Here is a 26024-nt window from a genome sequence, read left to right as displayed (position 1 = left end):
ATCCATTTTTCCACCCATCAGCGGGAACAGAACAAGCAGGCCTGTCTTAGGTTTCAGCCGAGAAAACATCTGTCATGTGTTTGAGCCATAGGAGAGGAGGAAATGCCAAGAGGGCTGGTGAGATCATCCCCGCCCGAGACACTCGCAATGAGATCACAATGGCCAGGGTCGCTGACCATCAGGGCTGACCACATCAGTGGTGCCTGCACCACGCAGCGCCCGGGGCTCGCAGGCTCCACGAGGGGATCTCCCTGTCACTGGGCAAATCTGCCTCCTGGGCAGGGCAGGTGCTGACTCACAGCCTCTCTGTTTTGCTTCAGAGGCACGGGAATCCAAAGGAAACTGCGCGCTTCTGCAAAACCTTCCGGACTGCCTCGTTACCTGGAGGCCAGCGTGGCATGTGTTTCAACAAAAGCCCACTTATTCCTGTCTTACAGCTAACCCAGTAACAGCAGCAGTGACCCAGGCATCACATCAGTAACAGCTCTGAGCTACCGAACATTCGCTCTGGGCCGGCGCCGCACACACCTCTACTCACTCCTGCCTCACCATTATCGCAGGTCCATTGTACAGATGAAGAAGCTGAGGCTTAACGAGGCCTCCTGATTCACCCACGACCCCACTGCTGGTCAAGTCCTGGCTGAGATTTGAGCCCTCTGTTCTCTGTTCTATGATCAAGATAAGGCCTCTACGTTGCCAATGTTTGGTAGAATGGAGAACGAGGACCTTTTAAAAATCAGCCACGGTCTCCTCTCCCCCACCCTCCCGGCTCCAGCTTTGGTGATGCTGAGAAACAAAGTCTCTTCCAGAAGGCCCTGCTGCTTCCCTGTCTCTGCTACCCTGTGCCTGCCCCTCAGGACTCCACCAGGAGCCTGGAAGAGCTGATGGGCCTCCTGACAGCGTGGGCGTCCTCCACACACCACCGCCCCCTCGGAGACATCAGGCACAGGCTTTCTGCACTGCCTGCCTAGGCCACAGCAGCCAGCAGGGGCTTTCATGTTCACCGAGCTCCCCAAGGCCACTGCCAGCAGAGGGGCTATTGTGCAGACTGCCATCAAGGTACCAGATAATCCTGGATCTGATTTTTGTCCCGGCTTCTCTACAGTGTAATTCTCAGCTCACTGACTTCTCTCCTTTTGCCTCTTTCTGGAGTCCCCAAATGGCTGAAATGGTTTCTATTACAGACTTGAAGAAGAAGTCTTCCTTAGCACTCTGATCCTGTGCATAGTCTTGGCCCCACCTCTGTGCCTTCATCATAAGGCTTCCCTGGGGCCTCATTCATTTGTCAGGCAATTCAGCCAAGAGGACCAACCGACTGAGCCGTTCCTGATGCGGGACTTCAGAACTCAACACCCTTTAAGAACCACAGGAACACAAGTGCAGGAAGCAGTGCCCATGGGCATGAGGTCACTGGCTTAGTAATGAGCGTCGGTCTTTACAGCATCACAGTTGTACCAACTGGCAGGAAACACAAAACACAGGGCAGCTCCTGTCAGGCAGGCTTCCTGGGAAGCAGGGCCAACCTGGTGGAAAAGAGTAAAGAAGAATTTTCCTGCTCATCAGACAACTGTGTGCTGACGTGAGGCCTGGAGTCAGGTGAATGAAATTTATTCCTTCTTGATGGAAAAGTTGGATTCGAGCCACAGTATATATTCATGGGTTTCTTAATTTTTCTTCCAGCTTCACCAAGCTCAGTGGAGCTTAAAGCAGGTTTTTCCCTCATGCAAAGAGATGGAAAGGGCCCAGCGAACAGACAATGCTGAGCCTTGAGGAGGAAGGCGAGGAGGAACAGGAGGAAGAGGAGGAAGAGAAGGCCCTTCCAGAACTTTCCTCTCCTGGCCGCTCTTTCCAAATCAGTATTTGGGAAGGTGTGAGAGGAGGGGAGGTAGAGATGCCTTCTAGGGATCTGGCTTCACGGACTCCAACTTGTGATGCTGAATGCCATACTCCAAACAGCCATGTGACCATCAAAGCTCCCCAATGAACTCAGCTGAGACACGCTGGCCTTCCCTCACGTGCCAGCTCTTAGCTGCTTTTCTAGCAGAGGCATTTGATCTGAATGACCCAGTCCCCCCAAGTTCATCCTTTCTGGCTCTTTCACCACAATGCCTATGTTCCACCCACCGTAATCAGCAGCACATCTGAGATGTAGATGGATAGGATCCCATGATAAGAAGGGTGCAGAAATGTTCTCTGTGTGTGGCCAACTGGCACTTATTAGTATCTAACCATTAACCCTAGCCACATTATACCAACTGTGGCTCAGGAAGCTCAGCTCCTGAAATTGTTACCCACCCCTGGAACATGCAGAGAATAAACCGTGATGTAAATTAAAATCAGAGTCAACTACCTTCATGGCACCCATAGCTTGGAAAGTCACAGCTAATCTCGAAGGGGTCAGCGCTGCCAGCATCACATTGAATCTTGCACTCTTGTTCTTAATAGGGGAATGGTACTGCCCATCTGGAGCCACAGAACCAAACCTATGGTAGGGAAGAGGCAGGTGGAAAAGAGGAGTAGGGTTAACAAAAAAGAAGAACATGGCACCACTAGAAATGATGCTATATGCACACACAGGGTTTCCAGATCCAGGAACTACCCTTATGAGACATCAGAGTCGGGGATGGGGGAAAAGTCTCCCCAGAAGATCCTGACCAAAGCTTGACTCACGGACAGCAAAAGCAGGTTTTGTGCCACCACCAACCTGTGACTCAGCAGGGGCCCCTGGCAAAAAGAAGCATGGGGACCACCATCATTAAACCAACACGGGAGCCTGAATGTGAAGACCACACATCAATCCACTCTTGTTGTTGATATATAATTCACATGCCATAAAATCCCCCCTCTTAAAATGTGCAATTCAGTGGTTTTTAGGACATTCACAAACTTGTACAACCATTACCACTGTCCAATTCCAAAACATTTTATCACCCCCAAAAGAAACCGCCTACTATTAGCAGTCACTCCCCATACTCATCACACTCCAGGCCCTGGCACCCATTAATCTACTTTCTATCTCTATGGATTTGTCTATTCTGGATGTTTCCCATCAGTGGAATCGTACAATATGTGGCTTTTGTGTGTGCCTTCTTTTACTCAGCTCACTGTTCTCAAGGTTCATGCATGTTGTGGTATGTCCATACTTCATTCCTGTTTATGGCCCAGTGATAAGTCATTGTACTGATACACATATCTTGTTTATCCATTCATCAGTTGATAGATATTTGGGTTGTTTCCCCTTTTATGGCTATTATGAATAATTATGCTATGAACAACTGTGTACACATTTTAGTGCAGACATGTTTTCAATTATCTTGTGAACAATGTTTTCACACATACCTAGGAGCAGAATTGGCTCATATGAAAAATTTAAACTTTTGAAGAAGTGCCAAACTCTTTTCCAAATCAGCAACACTATTTTCATCCCCACCAACAATGTATGAGGGTTTAAATTTCTCCACATCCTCGCCAACCATTATTATGGTCTGTCTCTTTTATTACAGCCATCTGAGCAGGTGCAAAGTGATATCTCATTGTGGTTTTGGCTGGCACTTCCCTAATGACAAGGATGTTGAGCATCTTTTCATGTGCCCACTAGCCATTTGCATATCTTCTTCAAAGAAATGTCTATTCAGATTTTTGCCCATTTTTCAACTGGGTCATTTGTCTTTTAATTGTTCCTTTTGTATTCTGGATGCCATATATATATATATATATGATATATATATACACATATGATTTGCAAATGATATAGATGATATATATGTATCATATATATTACAATATATGTGATTTCCAAATATTTTCTTCCTTTCTGTGCATTGTCTTCTCACTTTCTTCATAGTGTCCTTTGAGGTGCAAAAGTTTTTTAATTTTGATGAAGTCCAATTTATCTCTTTTTTTCTTTGGTTGCTTATGCTTTTGGTGCTTAATCAAGGCCACAAAGATTCACACCTATGCTTTCTTCTAAGAGCTTTACAGTTTTGGCCCTTACGTTTATATCTGTGATCCATTTTGAGTTCATTTTTGTATACGGGACGAGATAAGAGTCCAATTTTATGCTTTTGCATGTGGATGTCCAGTTGTCCCAGTACCATTTGTTAAAAAGACTACTCTTTCCCCCATTAAATAGTCTTATTATCCTTGTTGAATATTAATTTACCACAAATGTAAGAATTTATTCCTAGACTCTCCATTCCATTTCATTGCCTACCTATTTATCCTTATGCCAATACCACAGTGGGTTTTTTCTTTTTTTTTTTCTTTTTTACTTCCCACCTGCTTTCAGGGGGATCCACTATACTGCCACACCACCTCAATTACTGTAAATTTGTAGTAAATTTTCAGATCAGAAGTGTAAGTCTCCTACTTTGTTCTTCTTTAGCAAGATTGTTTTGGCTATTCTGACTCTCTTGCGTTGCCATATAAATTTTAAGATCAGTTTCTCAATTTCTGCAAAAAAAGCGGGGGCAACTGGGATTTTGACAAGGATTGCAATGAATCTGAACATCTATTTACTGATCCACTTTTTATCAACACCCCCAAAATGGGGCTCCTCCCTCAAAATGCCTGTGTTTCCACTGCTGTTCTCTGGCATATTGGGGGCAGTTTAAGTGCCAATAGAATGGCTTAAAATAAAACCCTGCTCATCAAAAAAATCCATATATTCTCCTATCTTCTACAGATCATGTAGCTCACTATCACTTTTTTTTTTTCCGGCTGGATCTAACTTTCTAATCTCTAATGCATTGGATGAAGGATGAGCCAATGGATCCAGCTTCTGGCAGACTGGCCAGGCCACTGAGATCTCATGAAGGTGGGACACATGGGGAGCTCTACATCTATAGCTTTCCTTCCCTCTTCCCCATCTCCCAGAGTATAGTGCTGCAGCTAAGTGACTGGAAAATGTGCAGGCACCTCTGGGGAAGGCTGACGGTGTTCAGACCTGCTGTCATGGACACTGGTGGCTCCTGAGGGGACCTAAAGGCTTCCCCACACACCAGGATAACTGCAAAGATGCTTTCATCATTTCCATTTTATTTCCTACCCATTCCCCGGGGAGCAGGGGGGTGGTTAACAGAATTTGTTTCCCACATATTTTTCTTAAACTTTTGGCATCTATGACATTTATCTGCTGGCAAGAGTGTGCAGGCAAAGAAAACGAATGAAGTGTTAAGGGAAAATCTATAGTAAACCTGATTATGCAGAGCTTGATTGCTAGCTCTTTCACAGATTTCAATATGTATATAGGTCAGGAATTTTATTGGATACATGAAATGCTGTTGAGAAAAGTCACAGTAATTGGTGTTTCTTGGCCTCTGCAAAGTGTAATGTGAACCCCTAGAGCTCCACCCCTAAAATGCCCCTGAAGAAGCAGCCTTCTCCTCATCATTTAACCCACCCTGACGTCAGTGGGATGCTGGGAAATGACACTGAGCACCTCTGACATTATCCATCCATCCAAGCAGCACTGGTTACAAGAGCCTCCTAAGCTGAAAGGTGGTACCTTACCTCCTGCCACCCGCAAAGGAGGCAAGAACACTGCCTGGTGTGTAATAGCAACAACAACCAAAAAATTTAAGGAAACAATCTAAATTGCCCAACAATCAGGATAGATTACATAAATTATAGATCATTTATTTGTCTATTATGGCCATATTGAAAGTGAAAATGTATATATGTATTTCCTGTTGCATAAAAACATCTGACATAATGTTAAATAGAAATTGCGAGTTGTAAAAAATAGAATTTATAAGTGGATCTCATTCAGTAAAAATCAAACACACCTCTCTCTGTTGATATACCAGCATGGAAAAAAAGTCTAGAGAGTTATACATTCAAGTGTGCATAACAATCATTATATCTGGGTAATAGCGTTTTGGATAATTTTAATTTTTTTCTGTTTTCTTATCTACATTTTCCAATGGATGGTCAATAAACTTGTAGGAGGGGCTGGCAGACAGCCTGGACGTGCAGCCCACGAGACCCAGGCACCAGGCCTAGCTTGGGAGAGCAATGAGATCATACGCACAGCCAATCTGAGTTAAAGTGAAAAGTACTCACTTATCCAGCAGGTTCTCCCTTGGTATCCGAACCTTGTGAAATATTAAGATCCCATTATCCACACCGTGCAGACCTAGAGAGAGCAGAAAACAGCTGCAGGGGACAAATCTGTGCTAGCATCAGTTTCCTGCTACTTCTCCACTAAAATCCCAAACCCTTCCCTTTACTCCCAGGATGGCTGATGCTTCTCTAGATGGGGTGGGGGCGGGGACGCTCTCTGTTGGTCTTCTCGAAGAGCTGAGCTTTCTGTGCTCTTGGGCTCAGGTGGAGGATCTGGGTGCTGCGACTTGGAAAGGAGGAGCTCTAGGCATCAGAAGGAATGCCAGGGCAAACGCAGAGAAGGCAAGAAAGCCACCTACTCCCCCAATAATACAGAAGTCAAGTTTCTCCTCCCTCCCAGGGCTTCCTTCCAAGAACAAGGGGTAGTGAAGTCAAATGCCTAAAAAGACAAGGACAGCTGTGACTGACTGGGGTCAGTGACCTGACTCCCCAGAAGGTTCCTGAAAACTGCCGGACCTGTTTCCTAATGATGCCTGTCAGAGTCTGGGGTCTACTTTTTGTTTATCTCACACTTGGGAAGATTTGAGCTGAGGGGAAAAAAAAAAATCTTTAGTAAACGTCTTTATTTGGAACATCACACCTTCACAAGGATACAGTTGCATTTAGGAGCTTCCAAGGAAACCAAAGCAGACTTTCTGAAGTTGCCAGTGTTTTAAATGTCTGGCACCCCTTCACAAGAGCTGGGCCCTCTGCTCTCCTCAACACTTGACTCGATGGGTGCCTTCAAGGGACAAGGGCAGCGAGGGCCTCAGTCACCCCTGAGAGATACAGTTAGAGCACTCACAATCCCACTTGCAGCCCATTCCCGCAGCTGTGGCAGTGGTCGGTGAACAGCGAGGGCCGAGGTGAGACTATCCCCTCCACCAAAGAATCATCTCCTTTCCCCTTTTCCCTTTTGGTTTCTTTTTCCTTCTTCCCCCACCTGTTTCTTTGGCTTGGTTTGGCCTTGGCTGGGGACAACCAGCGGGGCCCACAGGTATGGCCTGCTCTCACCAATTGTCGTAGGTCGCATTGCAGCCCTCTCCCACCCCTCAAAAATTCACACGTTTGAGTTCTAAACCCAAGTACTTATGGATGTGACCTTATCTGTAGATAGGGTCTTTACAGAGATAATCAAATTAAAAGAGGTCAGTCCTAATCCAAAGGACTGGTGTTCTTACAAAAGGGGAAATTTAGAAACAGACATGCACACAAGGAGGAAGAACACCACGCAAGCATGAAGACACCATCTACAAGCTAAGGAGAGAGGCTTGGAACAGACTCTCCCTCACAACCCTCAGAAGGAACCAACCCTGGCATCACCTTGATCTTGGGCTTATAGCCTCCAGAACTATGAGCCAATACATTCTGCCATTTAAGCCGCTCAGCCTGGGTTACAACAGCAAACTCGTCCCCCGAGTCAGTCCTCGGGATTCATCAAGGGCCTCCTAGGCACCAACACCAGGCTGTGGCTCAGGGGCAGGAAAAAGAGAGCCTCAACCTGCTGTCTGAGAGCCCACAAGTCCAAGAAGAAGAGAGGAGGCGAAATTACTGAAGGCAAAAGCTGCCTCACAACTGGAAAATATGAGAGGCTGGGAGAAAATAAGACCAATGCATATTCATAAATGGCAATCTTCAATATTCCCCAACAGTTGTGACATAAAAGACTTCCATCAGGCTTCAAAATCAAAGAATCTCTGCCTTCACTGTGTTGGTGAGTCAGGTTAGACCCTTCTTGGATGGGGCAGGGAGCAGGCAGGAAGTGCAAATGAGGGTAGAAATGGTGTCACCTGAGGACTCACCTTCCTTGTACATCATATCAATAGCTGTCACTCCCGGGTACAAGCTTCCGTTTTCATCGCGGACAGGAACAATGAAACAGTGGGGCCCTGAGGAAGGCAGAGGGACAGTTGCTAAACTCTCTTTTTTAAAGCTACAGTTAAAGCTTTATTCATTTCCTGGAATGGTCTACAAATTGTGTTGATCCTGAAATCCAGTCAGTTCTAGGACTGTGCACTGCATATAATAGTGTATACCGTAGTCCTCCCGTGTCCACAGGGGATACATTCCAAGACCGGGGTGAATGCCTGAAACCATAGAAAGTACTGAACCCTATATATGCCATGTGTTTTCCTTCCTACGTAATGAGACGAGGAGCAGGAATGATGTAGGTGCTGCGACAGAGCGTGCCACTCGTACCAACCCTCTGACCATCATCTGCTTCCAGACTGTAGTGGACAGCAGGTAACTGACACCGTGGAAAGCAAAACTGCACGTAAGGGGGGGAGGGGACGACTGTAATGCCAAAATGTCGTATTATTCAGTCACTGTGTATACTGAAGAAATAAAGTTGGCACTGAGTTTATACAAGACAAAACCAGTGCTGTGAAGTGCACTTTTCAAGGTAAAGTGCTTGCTGGAACGTAGTAAGAGTAAAGAGAATTATTCTAGCTCTCTGCACCAGCACAAACCTTGCGATCTTCCGTCTATGATGAGCTGAGCGAAGACGGCGGCATAATTCCCATACATCGCATTTCCAATGTACATCTTCTCAGCATTTTTACATGGTGTGTTGATCACAAACTCCTACACAGAAAAAGAGTGACAGAGTTTTCCTTTCCTATGGCTCATCTCGACTCCTTGGCTCAGTACAATGATTACTGTGAAACAGATCCACGTCCTCTAGCAGGACGCAATCAGGTGATTCCACGGCAGAAGAGAAGACAAAACCCCCAAGCCCCTGGGGATAATATACTCAGCTCTCACTCCCAAACACCCCACCGGCAAGGTTCACACAAGAAAGGATGACACGTCTAAGGATCTGGGGCCCCTAGGTGGATGAGTCCACGTCTGTGTGTTTTATCTTGTCTGCTGGGCATTGCACCTTCTGGACAAATCACTTGGTTCCTCATGCCCTCCACTCTTGCCCAGGCCTTGAAAATCTCTGCCTCAATGATATGGCTCTGTTGTTTAAATGGCAACTAACTGAAGGCCCAAACTGTATGCTGGAAATGCAAGCAAGATTAGTAGGCGCCCATGACCTATTCCCACCACTGCTTAGAATCTCAGCCCACACAATCGTGATTTTTATAAAAGGAAAAAAAAAAAAAACCTCACTTGAGCCTTTGGATGATTGGTTCAGATCCTGCCACTCCATTTTCTTGATCAATGAATAGAATAATTAAAAGTTCCCCCCAAATGCGTAAGCCCTTAAATTGAAGCATTTGTAAATAATTCTCTATCTTATAGGGGAAAGAATCTTAGAATATGCGACCCAGTTTGTCTCCATCATATGACGAAGGATTTCAGCTCCAAACAGTCTGAAATTAACATTGGTCAAGAAGAAGATGCAGGGTTTTTGTTTTCAGGCTCTGCTTAACCTGGGTCTTCTTTCTCCTCCTCTTGGGAAGCCAGTGCAGAATCACAATAGAAATGCTCCCTTCTTCGCTTCTGATTCAGCTCGCCACCCGGCTTACCCTGAAACCTCTTGTCAAGGAGGTACTCACAGTAACTGCCAGCTCTGAATACAGGGTCCCTGGGGCAGGTCAGGGAATCCAGGGGAAATGGCAAAAGAGCAGAACTGCACATCTAATTGGAGCTGACAATATCGAAGAGGTCACTGAACTAAACCAGCAAGCGATTGATCATGTAAAGATTATCTCAGAGTTCAGATTTTAAAGTCTATGGACTATACTTTCCCACTGGCCAAGAAATACATTCTTGAAGCCTAAGAAAACATTCTCTGACATGTGTTTGCACAAGGAAACTTTTAACATGTGCAAGCGCTTTTCAGAAACATAAATGGACAAGCTGAATCTTTTTAAGGGAAGTCCCTGGAGACTGCCCTTGTCTTATCAGGCCAGCCAGGATTGCTCAAAGAAAGGAATTATTTGAGGCTGGGTGCAGTAACAACCACAACAAAAACACCACACAAAAAAAACCCCGTGTGGTAAAGGGATGCTTACCCCTCAAGGCTAGGAAGGGAAGTAGCAGAGTAACATTGACCTGGCAGCAAAGATCTGGTGGGATAGAGAAGAGACAGGAGGCCATCCATCCCCATAAACATCTGAGACACTCTGGGAAAGAAGGCTTGTCACTTCTGGCAAAAACCTTGATTTGGGAAAGTCTGCACAAGCCAAAATGCTGGCATTAAAGTGTGATCTAAATAATGCACACCATGTGTGTCAGTTCCTACCATAATTAGTTGTTGAAGGCCAACAAAATGGTCAGTACTGTAAGCACTAAAAAAAAAAAAAGAAAGAAAAAAAAAAGGCTTTGCCCAAAGAGCCTGTAGCCTCATTTTTGCTATTTAGCATAAACTGTAAAACTAAAATTCTCTGTTACCTCTTAATTATCCCTACCACTACCTGAGCCACTGTCCAAAAATAAAAATAAAACAGCCAACCCACCGAAATGAATAACCAAAACATGTAAGAGATTGAAACAGTCCTTGAGGGAGAGAGGGCTCATTTGATATGCTCTCCCATTTTAAAAGGGAAATGAAGGGGGAAACACTGAAAGCAATGAAGGAGAAATCCATTCCCCGTTATGTCAATCCTCAATGGCCTGAGTTTATGATGGGCTTATTCTCCCTCTCACTCCCACCGGAGAAAGAGCGTTCACCGGAGTCTCCTCACCATCATGACTGCAGCTTTGTAACTCCCCTGCAGAAGGCAACAGCTGCCGAAGCACGCCAGGTAGCTAAATCATTTGTGCTGTTTAGGGAAAATGGGACCCGCCCAGGGAAATGATTTTTGTGGGGAAAAAATAATAACTGTCAGAAGAAACAAATAAATAAAAATTCTGGGTGGGGTTTCTTTTTTCTCCTTTAATGAGAGCAGGGTGACCTCACTACCGTGGTTTAGGGAAAGAAAAAACTGACCAACCAAACACTCAAAAGATGTTTGGTTGGCACGTCACCATTGGCAGGAAAGCTAAGCTCTTAGGGGCAGTCTCACTTGAAGCAGACTCGCTCATTAACTGCAGATGCAGAGTCAGTTTCCTAACCTATCAGAGCCTCAGTTTCTCCACCTAACAATTAGGGACAATAGTATCTTCCTAGAAAACTACAGGATATTTAACACAATGTTACACGTAGAGTGCTTAGCCTGATGTCTAGCAACATGTGCTAAATTACCAGAAGTGGCTTACCGTCATGTTATGGGATGGTTATTGCGAGGGAATAAGGTAAAGTATACAGAAGGTGTTCGATACAGAGCCTGGCACATAGTGAGCATTCAGTTCAGTCCTTATTCTTGCTCTGTATGACCTTGGACATCACTGACTATTGTAGAGAACTAGCACCTGGGCAGGAGGACAGGAAGAACATATTCCAACACAACCCTCGCTTGAATCTGTCATTCTAAACCCTGATCACCTCTAACTAGCACTTGTGGGGCAGGAAAACCTGCTAACCAAAGTTCAGACTCTAAAGGACAAACTCAGCAAAAATGAAGAATAGACTGAGTAGCCACACCTACACTCCTGCCCCGAGCTTGCACACATATATTTACCCAAACCCACGTCTAGAAAGAACTTCAAAATTTATGTATTCCTTTGTCATTCTTAGGAAAACCCAGTATCAAACAAGGAACTACGAAGGAGAGTGAAAGAAGTAAATAGTTTCTTTATTCGGAGGGAGTAGGAGCTAAAGAAATAGAGACTTCCTTAGATTTATAGAGCAGTGATTTCGCCCTGCGGGCTGTGACACATTCATGGAGAGGGATCAATTTAGAGTGTCTTGACGAACTGTTTTTTATTAATGAGAATGGAAGGGAAACTAATGAAGTTCACCACATATACTAATGATAGTAAAAGCAAGATTGTTTTGTGAGATTCTGTTTGGGTTGCCATGTGAATTTTCCTGTCAGTCACGGTTAAAAACACTGCTTCCTGCCAGTAATGAGGGCTTGGTTCCTGGTAAGGAAACACCAGCGCACACCGTGCCCTCCTGCAACACGGTGCAAAGGGGAATACAAACAAAAGCATCTCTTCCAGTCATTTACTCGTTGCGGGTGGGAAGGATGACAAAATGGCGCTGGTACTGTTCTCACAGAGTTGTCACAAGGCGTCCAATTAACAAGAGCAGGTAAAGTGCGCAAAGCAGTGCCCGCACATGGTAGGTGCTGAGAAAGTGTTGTCTGACATTAGACACATGAAGGCTTAGCATATGTCTCCCTCCACTAAAGCGCTTGGGCAACTGTTCTAAATCTGAGTGCCTCAGGCCAGAGAGCACACACAGAGGATGTGAGGTTGACCTCAGGAAGAAGGAGAGTCTGGTCCTCAACAGGTTTCCTGCCGCTCTGAACTGCGAAACGATGGGCAGAATCCTCACCTGTGCAGAGAGGTCAAAGGTGGCTTCAGTCTGGATCCCTCTCACGTTGCTCCCATGGCCCCTCTCGGTCATTGCAAACATCCCAGTGTATTTCTGCTCCTGGAGTTTACCAAATATTAGAAGGGAATTAGCTTGTCAGATGCTTGCTCTAACTGCAGACCTCTGATCATCAAGGATGTGGGTGAGGGAGGGAGCAGTGAGTTGGAGATAATTCTAAGAGTTCAGCCTGGTAACAGCTAATGTGATAACAACATGACAATTCTTTTAAAAAATAGTCTTGAAATTCTCATTCTGAACAAGATTCTCACTGACACTAATTCTCTTATTTTCTTTCTCTGCAAACATGCACACACGTACACATCTAGTTAGTACGAATTAAGGCTCTCCATAGAAGAAGACATCTATTGAGGTACCTGCCATACCTGGAGTGGCTGAAGCCACTTAGTGACATGTTCTGGACTTCCAAGGTTCCTGACGGCACCACCAAATAGCCAATAAATTATTCCACACTGAAAACAAGGACAATATAGACCATTGTTAGTGAGAGTCAACAATTTAATGACAACTAAACCCCTGGCCAAACTCCATTCAAGGAGAATTTGTTCCGCTCATCAAGCTTTACATAAGCCCCACAAGTGGCAAAGCATGCATGCCCTTCCCCTTTATTGCCTGGAATGCTCCAGTTCCTTTCTGCAGGCATAGCTCATGGTTGTCTCTCTTGGACAGGCCACCCCAACACCACAAAGCATCACTCCTTCATCCAGTTCAGCCCACCAAATTACTTTTTTTTTTCATTTTATTTCATCATGATAAGTGCACTCTTTAATCCCCATCCCGTTTCTTTTTTTTTTTTTTTAAGATTTTATTTATTTGACAGAGAGAGACACAGCGAGAGAGGGAACACAAGCAGGGGGAGTGGGAGAGGGAGAAGCAGGCCTCCCGCAGAGCAGGGAGCCCGATGAGGGGCTCGATCCCAGGACCCTGGGACCGTGACCTGAGCCGAAGGCAGACACTTAACAACTGAGCCGCCCAGGCGCCCATTTCCCCTAACCCCTCACCCACCTCTCAGTAACCATCAGTTTGTTCTCTATAGTTAAGAGTCTGTTTCTTAGTTTGTCTCTCTCTTTTTTTTTTCTTTTCTCACTTGTTTTGTTTCTTAAATTCCACATATGAATGAAATCATATGGTATTTGTCTTTCTCTGACTTATTTTGCCTAGCATTGTACTCTTTAGCTCCATCTATGTTGTTGCAAATGGCAAGATTTCATTCTTTTTTATGGCTGAGTAATATTCCATTGCATATATACACCACATCGTCTTCATCCATTCATCAGTCGATGGACACTTGGGCTGCTTCCATAATTTGGCTATTGTAGATAATGCTGCTATAAACATAGAGGTGTAAGTATCCCTTCGAATTAGTGTTTTTGTATTTTGGTTGTAAATACCCAGTAGTGCAATTACTAGATTGTAGGGTAGTTTCTATTTTTAACTTTTTGAGAAAACCATACCATTTCTTACAGTGACTGCACCAGTTCACATTCCCACCAGCAGTGCACGAGGGTTCCTTTTTCTCCACATCCTCGCCGATACCTGTTTCTTGTGTTTTTGATTTTAGCCATTCTGACAGGTGTGAGGTGATAGCTCATTGTAGTTTTGATTTGCATTTCCCTAACGATGAGTGATATTGAGCACCTTTTCATGTGCTTGCTGGCCATCTGTGTGTCTTCTTTGAAGAAATGTTTGTTCATGCCTTCTGCCCATTTTTGAATTGAATTATTTGTTTTGGGGGTATTGAGTTGTATTAGTTCTTTATATATTTTGAATATTAATCCTTTATTGAATATGTCATTTACAAATATATTTTCCCATTCAGTAGGTTGACTAGTTTTGTTGATTGTTTCTTTCACTGTGCAGAAACATTTTGTTTTGATGTAGTCACAAATAATTTATTTTTGCTTTTATGTGCCTTGCCTCAGGAGACATATCTAGAAAAATGTTGCCACAGCCAAGGTCAGAAAGATTACTGCCTGTTTTGTCTTCTCGTATTTTTATGGTTTCATGTCTCACATTTATGTTCTTCAATCCATTTTGAGTTTATTTTTGTGTATGGTGAAAGTGGTCCAGTTTCATTTTTCTACATGTGGCTGTCTAGTTTTCCCAAAACCATTTGTTGAAGAGACTGTCTTTTTCCCATTGTATAGTCATTCCTCCTTTGTCAAAGATTAATTGACCATATAATTGTGGGTTTATTTCTGGGTTTTCTGTTCTATTCCATTGATGTACATCTCTATTTTTATGCCAGTAACACATACAGTTTTAATTACTACAACTTTGTAATATAACTTGAAATCTGGAATTGTGATACCTCCAGTTTTGTTTTTCTCGCAAATGACACTTCTGAACATTCAGTCTGCCGCATCTGCTCAGGGGCTAGCTTAGTGCCTGGTATGTAGAAGATGTGTAACAAAGTATTTGTGCACTGATCCCAGGCACTGGCCCAGTCTGCAGAGGTGAGCCCTACCATGAGAAACAGTCAGCAAACAGGAAAGCAGATGAAAAATACAATGCTGCATAATGAGCAGGCACTCAGCCAGGGATGAGACAGCCTGGGCTCAAAGCACCCCTCAGCTACCCACTGGCTGAGGAACCTTCGACAAATGGCAATCCTCAGTTTCCACATCTGACAAATGCAGTGCGTGATGAGTGCTCCCACTTACTGAACAGTCACCCTTCTAAGCATTGAGCTTCATACACACAAGCCCACTGGGATTCTCACAATCACACTGGGAAAAACATCTTGGAAAAAAACATGTTTTTTCACCCCCACTTGACAGACAAGGACACAGGTTCAGAGAGAGGAGTGATGTGTCCAAGGCTGTACCCTGAGATGGTGAGCAGGGCTGGGGTCCAAACCCAAGCTGCCTAATGCCTAATAGCACTGCATAAGGTTGCTGCGAGAATTCAGTGACGGTCAACTGCCAAGTACTTTGGTCTCTTATAAACCCTGGAAAAGTATTGCTGGCAAGGAGGAAGTGGAGGAGGAGGAAGATGAGGAGGAAGATGAGAAGGAAGATGAGAAGGAAGGGTAGCTGGAGTGGGGCCATTTGAGGGGAGTAGGGGACTGATGACAAAGACAGAAGAGCTCAAGTGTATAGACACTGGCTGTGTCTGCAGATTAGCATGCTTCCTCTGCCCGGCCACCCAACCCCAGCTTTCCTCTGGGGAGCCCTCCTCTCCCACAGTCAGTCCAAGTGGTTTGTGGCTGATGTTGACCTCCACCCCCAACTCTAGGATGAGCCTAGGACCAGGACTGGCCAACCTGCATAATATCTATAATATCCTGGCCACAGGGGATGGCTTCAGCATAGACCTGTGCTCTGGGTGGGTCCAACCATAGCATCCTCCAGGACACATGGGTGAGCTAGTAGGCAAAAGAAACTCTCTCTTTTTCATTGCAATGGAATCTGGAAGTATGGAGGCCTAGTGCTGCTGGCTGCTCTTGCCATCATGAGAGCTGGTGTATGAAACCAACACATGAAGTCACAGTAGGGAGAAGGAGACAAAGCAGAGACATGAGAGAGACCAGGTCCCACATATCCACACCTGCTGCACTCTGGACTCTTCAGTTACAACAGCCAATAGGTATACCCTTTCTCCCTGGGGTCATTACAGTTGAATGAGCTTTAGTGGACACAGTAACCCTAAGGAAGACCCTGCAGGAAGGGAAATGGCAGGAATGGGATCTTCAGATGCTCCTGCCCAAGAACTGTCACCAGCCTCGGGCAAGAACCAGTCCCCACACTCCACATGTGTGATTGGCCTGGTACTAACTGTCTGAAAGGGCACTTTACCAACTTTAACAGCTCTGACATCATGACAGATGGATTTCATTAATCACATCTGACATATGAAGTGCTTTCATTTGGAGAATCATTAAGCATCCTCGGAATCATCATGACACTGAAAATCACATTACTAATTCCAACATCAGGAAGATGCAATCAATCCAAATAGTGATTTTTCCCCCCATTAATCATCTTGGAAATCAAGTTAAAAAAAGCATTTTTCTAAAACTAAAACAGGTTGAATTTTCCATCCCTAAATCTCTCTAGTTGGTGGCTAATGCATTATTTACAAATAAATTCCTTCTCTGGATTTTAAATCCTTCCTCCTCTTTAGAAAGGGGTGTTGGGGAGAATATTTTATCCACATTTTTGAAAACTTCCATTCATTAAATGTCATTAGGAGGAGCACTGGGCTGGTGAAGGAAACTTGTAGGTTTGCAGAAACTGCAGTAGTTAACAGGTGGTATCTGCGTGACCCCAATCCACACAGTCACTTAAAATGTGAGGATTTTCCCCTAAGTGCTGGTCAGTGTGTTGCCAAAGCCACGTTCTCTGAAAGGCAGATAATCTGACCCAATGGGGCCGATGCAGGGGAAGCACCTGAGGGTTCCAAGCAAATGACTCTCTCGCCTGACCCAAGCTTTCAGCAGGGGCCTCCTCTGAGGAGCATGGAGCCCAGCCCAGCCAGCAGAAAGGAGGTGCCCACCAAACAACCACTGAGGTAAGCCAGTGAGCAGTGGCCAGACTGCGTTGGTGAGAAGTAAGGGTATTCAAGGTAGATTCTGGAGAGAGAGCTGATGGGTTGGATTTGGGAGAAGGCAAGAGAGGACCCTAGGTGACCCCTGAGTTTTTAGCCTGAGACTCCAGATGGATGAAAGCCCGTTAACTGCTTGGTGGGGGCCGGGTGAGGGGTTGCTTGCAAGAGGAGGCAAGGAGGAGGGGACCGATTCCCTAAGACAGGGATGCAGGAACTGAATGAAGTAGGGCACTAACCTATCACAAGGGAGCAGGGCCAAGTGTCCTCTCGCTGCCTTCACTGCCCAGTGGGCACCCTGGCCTCCAGCCCACCTCAGCAGACAGGACCCAGAGAAGTCTATTTGTTCTGAGAAAGACCAAAGAAAACAGTGGCAAGGAAATAAAACAAAGGGGAGGACACCTAACAAAATCTCTAAATCTATACCCACCTTGCACTGTTTGTTTGGGAAAGCTCCCTCTCTCCTTTCTCACTCTTCTGGAGGAGGAGAAGGACAGCTACATCAGGTACATGAGGTCATGAGCACAACATGCCCAGTGATGGCTGGCAGTAGCCTCTGGAGGCCATGGTCAGAGCTACCTGAGGGCTGGGAACTGCCATCAGGGCAGGTTGAGGGGGTTCAAGGATGGGGCCTCTTCACTGCCAAGTGATGACCAACATGTCCCACCATGGCAGGGAAAGCAAGTGGGCTGGAGCTGGAACACAGGTTGATTTCACCTCAATCCACTGACTGAGCCACTACCTAGAAGACTGCTAGGAAGGGTTCTGGGCCACATCTTGGGGGAGTACCATCCTGGCCCTGCTACATGTCAGCCATAGCATGCAGCTCCTCATAGGCATCATCAATTTAAATCTGAACACAGCCCATGAACGGGCATTAGCAGAAGAGAAAACAAAGGTCGCCCATCATGAACTTAGATTAAAAGAAATGTTCGTGAACTTTGACTGTGAAGTCCTAGAGACAGGAAGTAAACCCACGTCATTCTGACTGTCTCCCCGCCACGATGGACCAGGCAGGTCTGTCATGCACGCCAGGAAGTCTGCCAGTGTAATGGCTATGATAGGCCAGGCCCTTCCTACACCACAGTCCAACAGTGGGTCCCCTAAAGAACATTCAACTACATTCAGACTCTTTTCATTCCAAGAGCAAATGGAACACACTGAGGCACTGCAAGTGGTTTTTGACACAATGGTGACCCCAGAAAGGATAGTGCTGTGGACTGCATTGGCTTTCCCCCAAAATGCATGTGCTGAAGCCTTAACCCTCAGTGTGATGGTATTAGGATATGGGATATGGGGTCTTTGGGAACTAATTAAATTTAAATGAGGTCATTAGTGGAACCTTCATGATGGGATTAGTGCCCTTATAAGAGATACCAGAGAGTGCTCTCTCTGTCTGTCTCTCTCTGCCCAAACCCAGTGTGAGGACACAGTAAGAAGGCAGCCATCTACAGGAACTGAATCAGCTGGACCTTGATCTTGCCAGCCTCTAGAACTGTGAGAAAATTAATTTCTGTTATTTAAGCCACATGAACTGTAGTATTTTATCATGGCAGCCCAAACAAACTAAGACAGACAGTAGGGTGGTTCAGATAAAGGAAAAGGGGAATAGTCATAGGGAAGAAGAAAAGGAAGGATGTCATATTTCTTTGGGCCCTAGAGTCCCTCCGGACTACATCAGCGTGTCTGGTAGAAGACCTTGGGGGCTGGCTCCCAAGCTAAAGCAGGGATTCAAAGCCCTCAGTAAAGGAAGTCTTTTCTTGGCACCTCTCACTTTCCCACCCCACCCCCCACCCCAACCTCCCTGTGAGTCATTCTCAGAGCCAGCCCCTGGCCCTGCCACCACTTGGCTGTGTTAGTCCAACTATGTTTGTCTAAAACGCTCAGGGACACCCAGAGCCTTTGGATAACACAGACGTGGAGGGAGAGAGAAAAGGGGCCCAGGCCTGTGGGGCACAGATGACTTAGATGAACTGCTGCGGACACTCCCTCATCAGGCTGACAGCCAGCCCATGTGCAGGTGTAAAAGGAAAGCAGGTAGAGGCTACCAGCTGCTCATGGGCTGGCAGCGAGGTCTGGGGATACCCTGACCAACCCAGGGCTCACAGGAACTGTTCTGAGCACACCACATCTCCCTCCATTGCCCAAAGGAAAGACAGACAACGGCCCTCCGGGCTGGACTCCGGAGCACCATCTACACATTCTTCTAACTGTCTGGGATATCCAAACACAAGAAAAACAAGTCCTCTGCAATGAATGATGTGTGGGAAAGCAAACAGCATTCATGATAACTTTTGTTAAATTTTTAAAGTTTTTTTTTTATTGTGGCACAATGCATTTAACATAGTTTGCGTTTAAGCCATTATTAAGTATACAACTCAATGGTATGAATTAGATTCACACTGTTGTGCGACCATCACCACTATCTCCAAAACTTTTTCATCACCCCAAACAGGAACTCTGTGCCCTGCCACCACTCCCCATTCTTTTGCTCCTCCAGCCTCTTGTAACCCATAATCTGCTTTCTGTCTCTACGAATTTGCCTATTCAAGAAATTTCACGTAAGTGGAATCATACAATCTTTGTCCTGTTGTGTCTGGCTTATTTCACTTAGAGTCATGTTTTCAAAGTTCATCCATGTTGTAACATGTGCCAGAAGTTCATTCCATCATATGTATGTACATTTTGTCTATCCGTTCTTCTGTTGACAGACATTTGGTTTGTTTCCACCCTTTAGCTATTGTGAATAATGCTGCAATGAACATTGGCATACAAGTATCTGTTTGAGTCCCTGTTTTCAGTTTTGGGGGGTATATACCTAGGAATGGATTTCCTGAGTCACATGGTAATTCTACATTTAACGTTGCTAGTAAGCCCATTTCGATTCTATATATTCATTTGATTCTCCTGTATTGACACTATATAACAAGAATGTAGGGGATGATAGTCTTCAAGAAATTTGCTCTCTAGTGGTGCTAAGAGACATACAGCAATTAGACACATGACTAAATCCAAAAGATCAAAGCAGGCACATACTGTGGCAGACAACTGAAAGGTACAAAGACAGATGACAAGTAGATAGGATTTAAACTGCAGGCTTGAGGGAGGCTTCCCTGAGGGGAGGACACTTGGTCTGGGACTTGAAGAATGACCAGGTGTCAGGCAGGTGAAGGAGGGGAAAAATTCCATTCTAGGGTGATGGCAAGAGTGGCCCAAAAGTGGATGAGAAGAATGAAAGAAGGCCAATATGTCAGGTCTCCTAGGGAGGAGGACAAAGTGAGACAGAAGGTATCTGGAGAAGCGAGTAGGGCCAAACCACACAAGAATCCATGGGCCATATCAAAACTAGGAGGGCTTCTCTAAAGCATAAGGAGAAGAAGTTTTAAGCAGAGGAGTGACACGATCAGGGAAGCATTTTTAAAGACCTATTTCTTTCTTTTTTTAAAAGATTTATTTATTTGAGAGAGAGAGAGAGCATGGGGGGGTGGGGAAGAGGGAGAGGGAGAGAGAGAGAATCTCCAGCAGACTCCCCGCTGAGCCCAGAGCCTGATGCAGGCTTGATCCCATGACCCTGAGATCACGACCTGAACCAAAATCAAGAGTCAGACGCTTGACTGAACCACCAGGTGCCTCAAGACCTGTCTTTAAATCTATTCATATTTTCCTCTAGGATACTCAGGAGCAAAACTTTTTTAAAAGCTTTTTATTTTGGAAAATTTCAACCAAAATCCAAAAGTATAATGAACTCAGCTATGACCAGCTCATGGTCCATTTTGCTTTATCCCCCAATCCACTTTCCCACTCTACATCCCAGGTAATCTTAAAGTTTATCCCAGACATCCTGTCATTTCATCCCTAAATATGTCCTATACATCTGTAAATGATAGTCTTTCTAAAAATGTAACCCTAAAACCATTACCCCACCTAAAAATATAATTCTTTAATATGACCAAATATCCAATGTTTATATTTCCCCCACTGACACATAGTTTTTCTTTAAGGTTTGTTTGAACCAGAATCTAAATAAGGTCCACACATTGCAAGTGGTCGAAATGTGTCTTAAGTCTGCTTTAAACTGCAGGCTGCTCCTCCCTTATTCATTCAAACATTCCCTGTGTAATTCTAGGCATTAGGGTCAGTGCAAGACCCTAAAGATGCCGAGGAGACGGTTCCCCACCTAGAATGCTGGAACACCCAGCGGGGATTTCTGCATGGTCATATCCCACCACACGCTTGCTGAAAAGAAGACGGTAGAGAGCAATATGGAAAAAACACAAACTGAGGATCATGAATCTAGATCAGGATCAGGGAACTCTAGTATTTCTGAGAGAGGAATCTATCTGCTGCATCTCAGCTGAATTTCTTCTGTCTGGAAGCCACAGCCAACCCAACTAGGAGGGAAGAGACCCAGCTGAAATCACAGGGAAGCCAGTCTCCCACAAAGGATCTAATGGTGGGTGCCTTCACCACCGATGAACTCACAATTTTCTTTGTTTTTAATTCCTACTCATTTTTAAATGTCTACAAGGCAAAAACAAAAATAACTGCCATTTTGGACTCACCAATGATTGACCTGGCTTTCCTGTCTGATCATTCTCTTCATGTTCTAGTAATTTCTCCCCTTTGGGGACATCAGGACTGAATGTTTGGATGCAGGCACAGTGGTGTCCAGGGAGAGAAAGGAGAGCATATGCAGGCCTACACAAATGGCCCTCCACTGGGGACTTAGGGGACCATGAGGAGCCATGGCCATCACACCCACTGGACTATTCTGTTCACCATTCCTGATGATCTGGGATACACAAAGCAAATCCATGGTGCAATGCCATTTTATACCCATATGAACAGCAAAAATGAAGAAGGCTAAGAATTCCAAGCATTGTAGCATATTCACACAAAGGAATATGAGAAATGAATGAACTTCCATCCATATATCATTCTCAAAATGGTGAAACTATAGAGAAGAGATTAGTGGTAGCCTAAGAACAAGAATGAGGTGGGGACTGGGTACAACTGCAAATGGGTAGCACTGTAAGTTTCTTTGTGGTGATGAAACAGCATGAATCCATATATAGAACCAAACTGCATAGAACTGCACACACACACACACACACACACACACACACACACACACACACTGGGGTGTATGTAAAAGCTAGTGAAATCTGAAGAAGGTCTATAGTCTAGTACTGTACTAGAACAGTACTGTAGCAGTGGTGATTTACTACTTTTACATTGCATTACAGCTGTATAAGATGTCACTACAGAGGGAAACTGGGTAAAGAGTTCATATGACTCTACGTATTACTCTTGTAACTTCCTGTGAGCATTATTATTTCAAAATAAAAATATTTAAAAAACAAGTACGAAGGCATGGCATGCCACAATACAGATTGATCTTAGTGATCATATTTAAGTGAAGAAAGTAAATCATGAGACTTTTTCTAAAAATTAAAACAAATGAAAATAATTGTTTGACAGTGCAGTACAACTAAACAAAAAGAAAAGCCAAGAACAAACAAGCACGAGGTTGAATATAATGGTTAAAGAGGAAATCAAGGGGATGTAAAATGGTACACCTGTAAAAAGGTGTACCATTTTACAAACATCTATTCCAGTAAACAGACTGATACCTGTGGGGTTCTACTTTGTGCTCCTTGCCGTTCAAAACTAAGTAGCAGCTAATGAAGGGCGGGGTGCCCAGAGCCTCTCACCTTTACTCCTGTGGCCATGTCCGCTATGGAGAGGACTTCTCCTATGACCAGGCTTCGACTGACAAAATTCTTTGTTTTCTCTGCCTGAAAACATGACAGACCCAATGTCAAGGTTTCCTTATGATTTTAAAATTAAATTAACATTTTAATTTAACTTAACATCTTCATAATAAACGTATGTTACTTTATTAATAAAACTCCACCGCAATAAAAGCAATTTTTGAATTTTAAATACGCCCACGACCCTACTGAAATAAACGTTTTCATCCAGGTTTTTAACGTGGCCTTCCAGTCTCTGACCACCTATGAGGAGAGTCGACTTCATCCCCACGGAGGGCAGGCTGCTGACAGACTCCCCCGGGGGCCTTGTGCTTCCTTAACCGAGTTTGTCCCTCGCGGCTCCCCGAGTCCGACACCCTCCATGCTTCTGCCTAGCAACGGCGGGATCTCCCTAGCAACGACGGTTCTGCCTAGCAACATGGGCCTGCCGCGTCTCCACGTGGGGTGGACCAATGCTCCCACCAACAGGGGACGCCTGGCTCCAATCCCCGCGACAACCTTGGTGGGAAGACAGAGGATCCGGAAGGTTTGGGAACATTGTGTACACAGGAAAAGCAATATTCTTCACTTTCCTTTCTAGCCGTAGACCACCTCAGGGCTTGGATATATTAAACACCATGAGGTCCCAGTCCCCCTTCACTGCCCTCCTCTCTGTCGCTGTATACAACAGCCACAAATCCCAAAGCTAGGCGAGTATACTCTTCACCAGTGAGAAATGAGACAGGGCAAAAACCCTGAGGCTATTTCATTTTTAAAAGTCAGAGGCAGGCGGCATTTCCTTAGAAGGTGGTGGGCCCCTGAGTGCGCAGGCTGCAATTATCCACTGTTGGAATTAATGTTAGTCTTCCTTATTCTCCAATCTCTTCTGAGACCCAGCCAACAAAGCTGGTACTTGTTACCCTTGTGTACGTGCGTGTGTACATGTGTGGTTTGTGCACACGTGTGTGTGTGTGTGCGCCTGTATGGACCTGTGCCTGAAAACTGCCCCACTGGCATCAGGATGGTAACCAACCTTCCTAGGGTGACTCTCAGTTTCCACAATGGCTTAAGTTCTTTCCCCAAAACGCACTAGGTTTTCTCCTCCTGTAGGTTTTTACAATGTTTCTTTCAAGCATTATTAATTTTATCAAACAGCAGACTGTCAAGATTTATGACTCTTATGGCGGCTCCAACCCAATGCATCTTGTATCGATTATTTCTTAAAATAACTCCAGCTTGAGCATGAACCATTGTATGGCTCCAGCTTCAAAATCCTAACTGGAGAGGTAGTTATCAGCAAATAATTTAAAAAAAAAAAAACTGTAGCGGATATTTGCAGACTTTTTCAGAGGGCCCATGTGTCCTCTATCCTGTGGCTCCTCACAACCCTCCATGAGAGGCTAAGCAAGAAAGGAAGTACAGACCCCAAGTAACCAGATAGAAAAGTCTAGACTCAGGAGGTCAGACAACTTGTACAACAGGATCACCTAGTAAGTGGAAAAGCAAGGCCAGAAACAAGATCTTCAGATTCCTCGGGTGCCTGGGTGGCTCAGTTGGTTAAGCGACTGCCTTCGGCTCAGGTCATGGTCCTGGAGTCCCGGAATCGAGTCCCGCATCGGGCTCCCTGCTCGGCAGGGAGTCTGCTTCTCCCTCTGACCCTCTTCCCTCTCATGCTCTCTATCTCTCATTCTCTCTCTCTCAAATAAATAAATAAAATCTAAAAAAAAAAAAAAGATCTTCAGATTCCTCATATGGACATCTTGCCCCCACCCCTCACTCTGAAGCTTATAGAAGTCCCAGGACCCTAGGTGGCCCAGACTTTATTGTCAGTGCACCCTTATTTAGTACCACCAGCCTTGTCCCCAGGGGACACCTGACATCAACACATCCCAGTGCCCAAGTGATCTTCCTGAGAGTCACCCCATCCTACATCATTACAACAAACCTTTCCTTACCTTAAACCACCTGCTCTGTTGTGGCCAAACCTAAACCATCAGGAGTAAGTAAATCCCTCAGAATCCCCAACTGGTCATAGTTTTCTTCATATTTCATTCCCTCCATTTATACTGTTGATGCAAGAGCATGCCTTTGTCATTAATGCTGTCCAACTGTGGTCATTTTTACTCACCAGTTTGAAATAAATTCAATCACATTTGCTAAAGAATCAACCCCAAACTTAGCCATCTTAGTGCATTATGAATTATTTATGATGATTATTTTCCTTCCCCAGTCTCTGCACAAGTCAGCAATCTTTGCTATTAGATCTGATGGGCAACGCCAATATGAGTTTGCCATTAATCCTCTGATGGTGATTTAAGGATTCATTTGGACTGGTTTATTTTAAGAAGTCAAGCAAAAACTAAACGAGAAAAATATGCAGCCAAGAATACTATATCCAGCTAGGCTCTCATTGAAAATTGAAGGAGAGATAAAAAGCTTCCAGGACAAACAAAAACTAAAGGAATTTGCAAACACGAAACCAGCCCTCCAAGAAATATTGAAAGGGGTCCTCTAAGCAAAGAGAGAGACTAAAAGCAGCACAGATCAGAAAGGAACAGAGACAATATACAGTCACAGTCACCTTACAGGCAATACAATGGCACTAAATTCATACCTTTCAATAGTTACCCTGAATGTAAATGGGCTAAATGTCCCACTCAAAAGACACAGGCTATCAGATTGGATTAAAAAACAAGACCCATCAATATGCTGTCTGCAAGAGACTCATTTTAGACCCAAAGACACCCCCAGATTGAAAGTGAGGGGGTGGAAAACCATTTACCATGCTAATGGACACCAAAAGAAAGCTGGGGTGGAAATCCTTATATCAGACAAATTAGATTTTAAACCAAAGACTGTAATAAGAGATGAGGAAGGACACTATATCCTACTTAAAGGGTCTATCCAACAAGAAGATCTAACATTTGTAAATATCTATGCCCCGAACATGGGAGCAGCCAATTATATAAGGCAATTAATAACAAAAGGGAAGAAACACATTGACAGCAATACAATAATAGTGGGGGACTTTAACACCCCCCTGACTGAAATGGACAGATCATCTAAGCAAAAGATCAACAAGGAATAAAGACTTTAAATGACACACTGGACCAAATGGACTTCACAGACATATTCAGAACATTCCATCCCAAAGCAACGGAATACACATTCTTCTCTAGTGCCCATGGAACATTCTCCAGAATCGATCACATCCTAGGTCACAAATCAGGTCT

General features: G+C 44.6%; 1 protein-coding gene across 8 annotated transcripts in view; it reads right to left on the bottom strand.

The window, feature by feature from the left end:
• The window catches only part of ACOXL (acyl-CoA oxidase like), a 356238-nt gene that overhangs the window by 280608 nt on the left and 49606 nt on the right, over window positions 1-26024 (bottom strand). For 4 of the 8 annotated variants that reach the window (XM_025868175.2, XM_025868174.2, XM_025868176.2 and 1 more), the window contains exons 3-9: window positions 22753-22836; window positions 12859-12945; window positions 12437-12535; window positions 8574-8688; window positions 7905-7991; window positions 6064-6136; window positions 2351-2483 (exon numbers count right to left, since the gene is read on the bottom strand). In XM_025868175.2, the coding sequence (XP_025723960.1) occupies window positions 2351-2483; window positions 6064-6136; window positions 7905-7991; window positions 8574-8688; window positions 12437-12535; window positions 12859-12945; window positions 22753-22836 (678 nt within the window). Of the gene's footprint in view, window positions 1-2350; window positions 2484-6063; window positions 6137-7904; window positions 7992-8573; window positions 8689-12436; window positions 12536-12858; window positions 12946-22752; window positions 22837-22936; window positions 22958-23001; window positions 23138-26024 lie in introns of those variants that run through there. The other 4 variants (XM_073897388.1, XM_073897389.1, XM_073897390.1 and 1 more) reach the window with 4 other exon arrangements.

This window comes from Callorhinus ursinus, unplaced genomic scaffold, assembly GCF_003265705.2.
Source record: "Callorhinus ursinus isolate GAN/ISIS: 27379988/994484 unplaced genomic scaffold, GSC_fseal_2.0 scaffold10, whole genome shotgun sequence".
NCBI lineage: Eukaryota > Metazoa > Chordata > Mammalia > Carnivora > Otariidae > Callorhinus > Callorhinus ursinus.
Note: the sequence above shows the minus strand (reverse complement) of the source record. Positions and strands in the feature narration are given on the sequence as shown.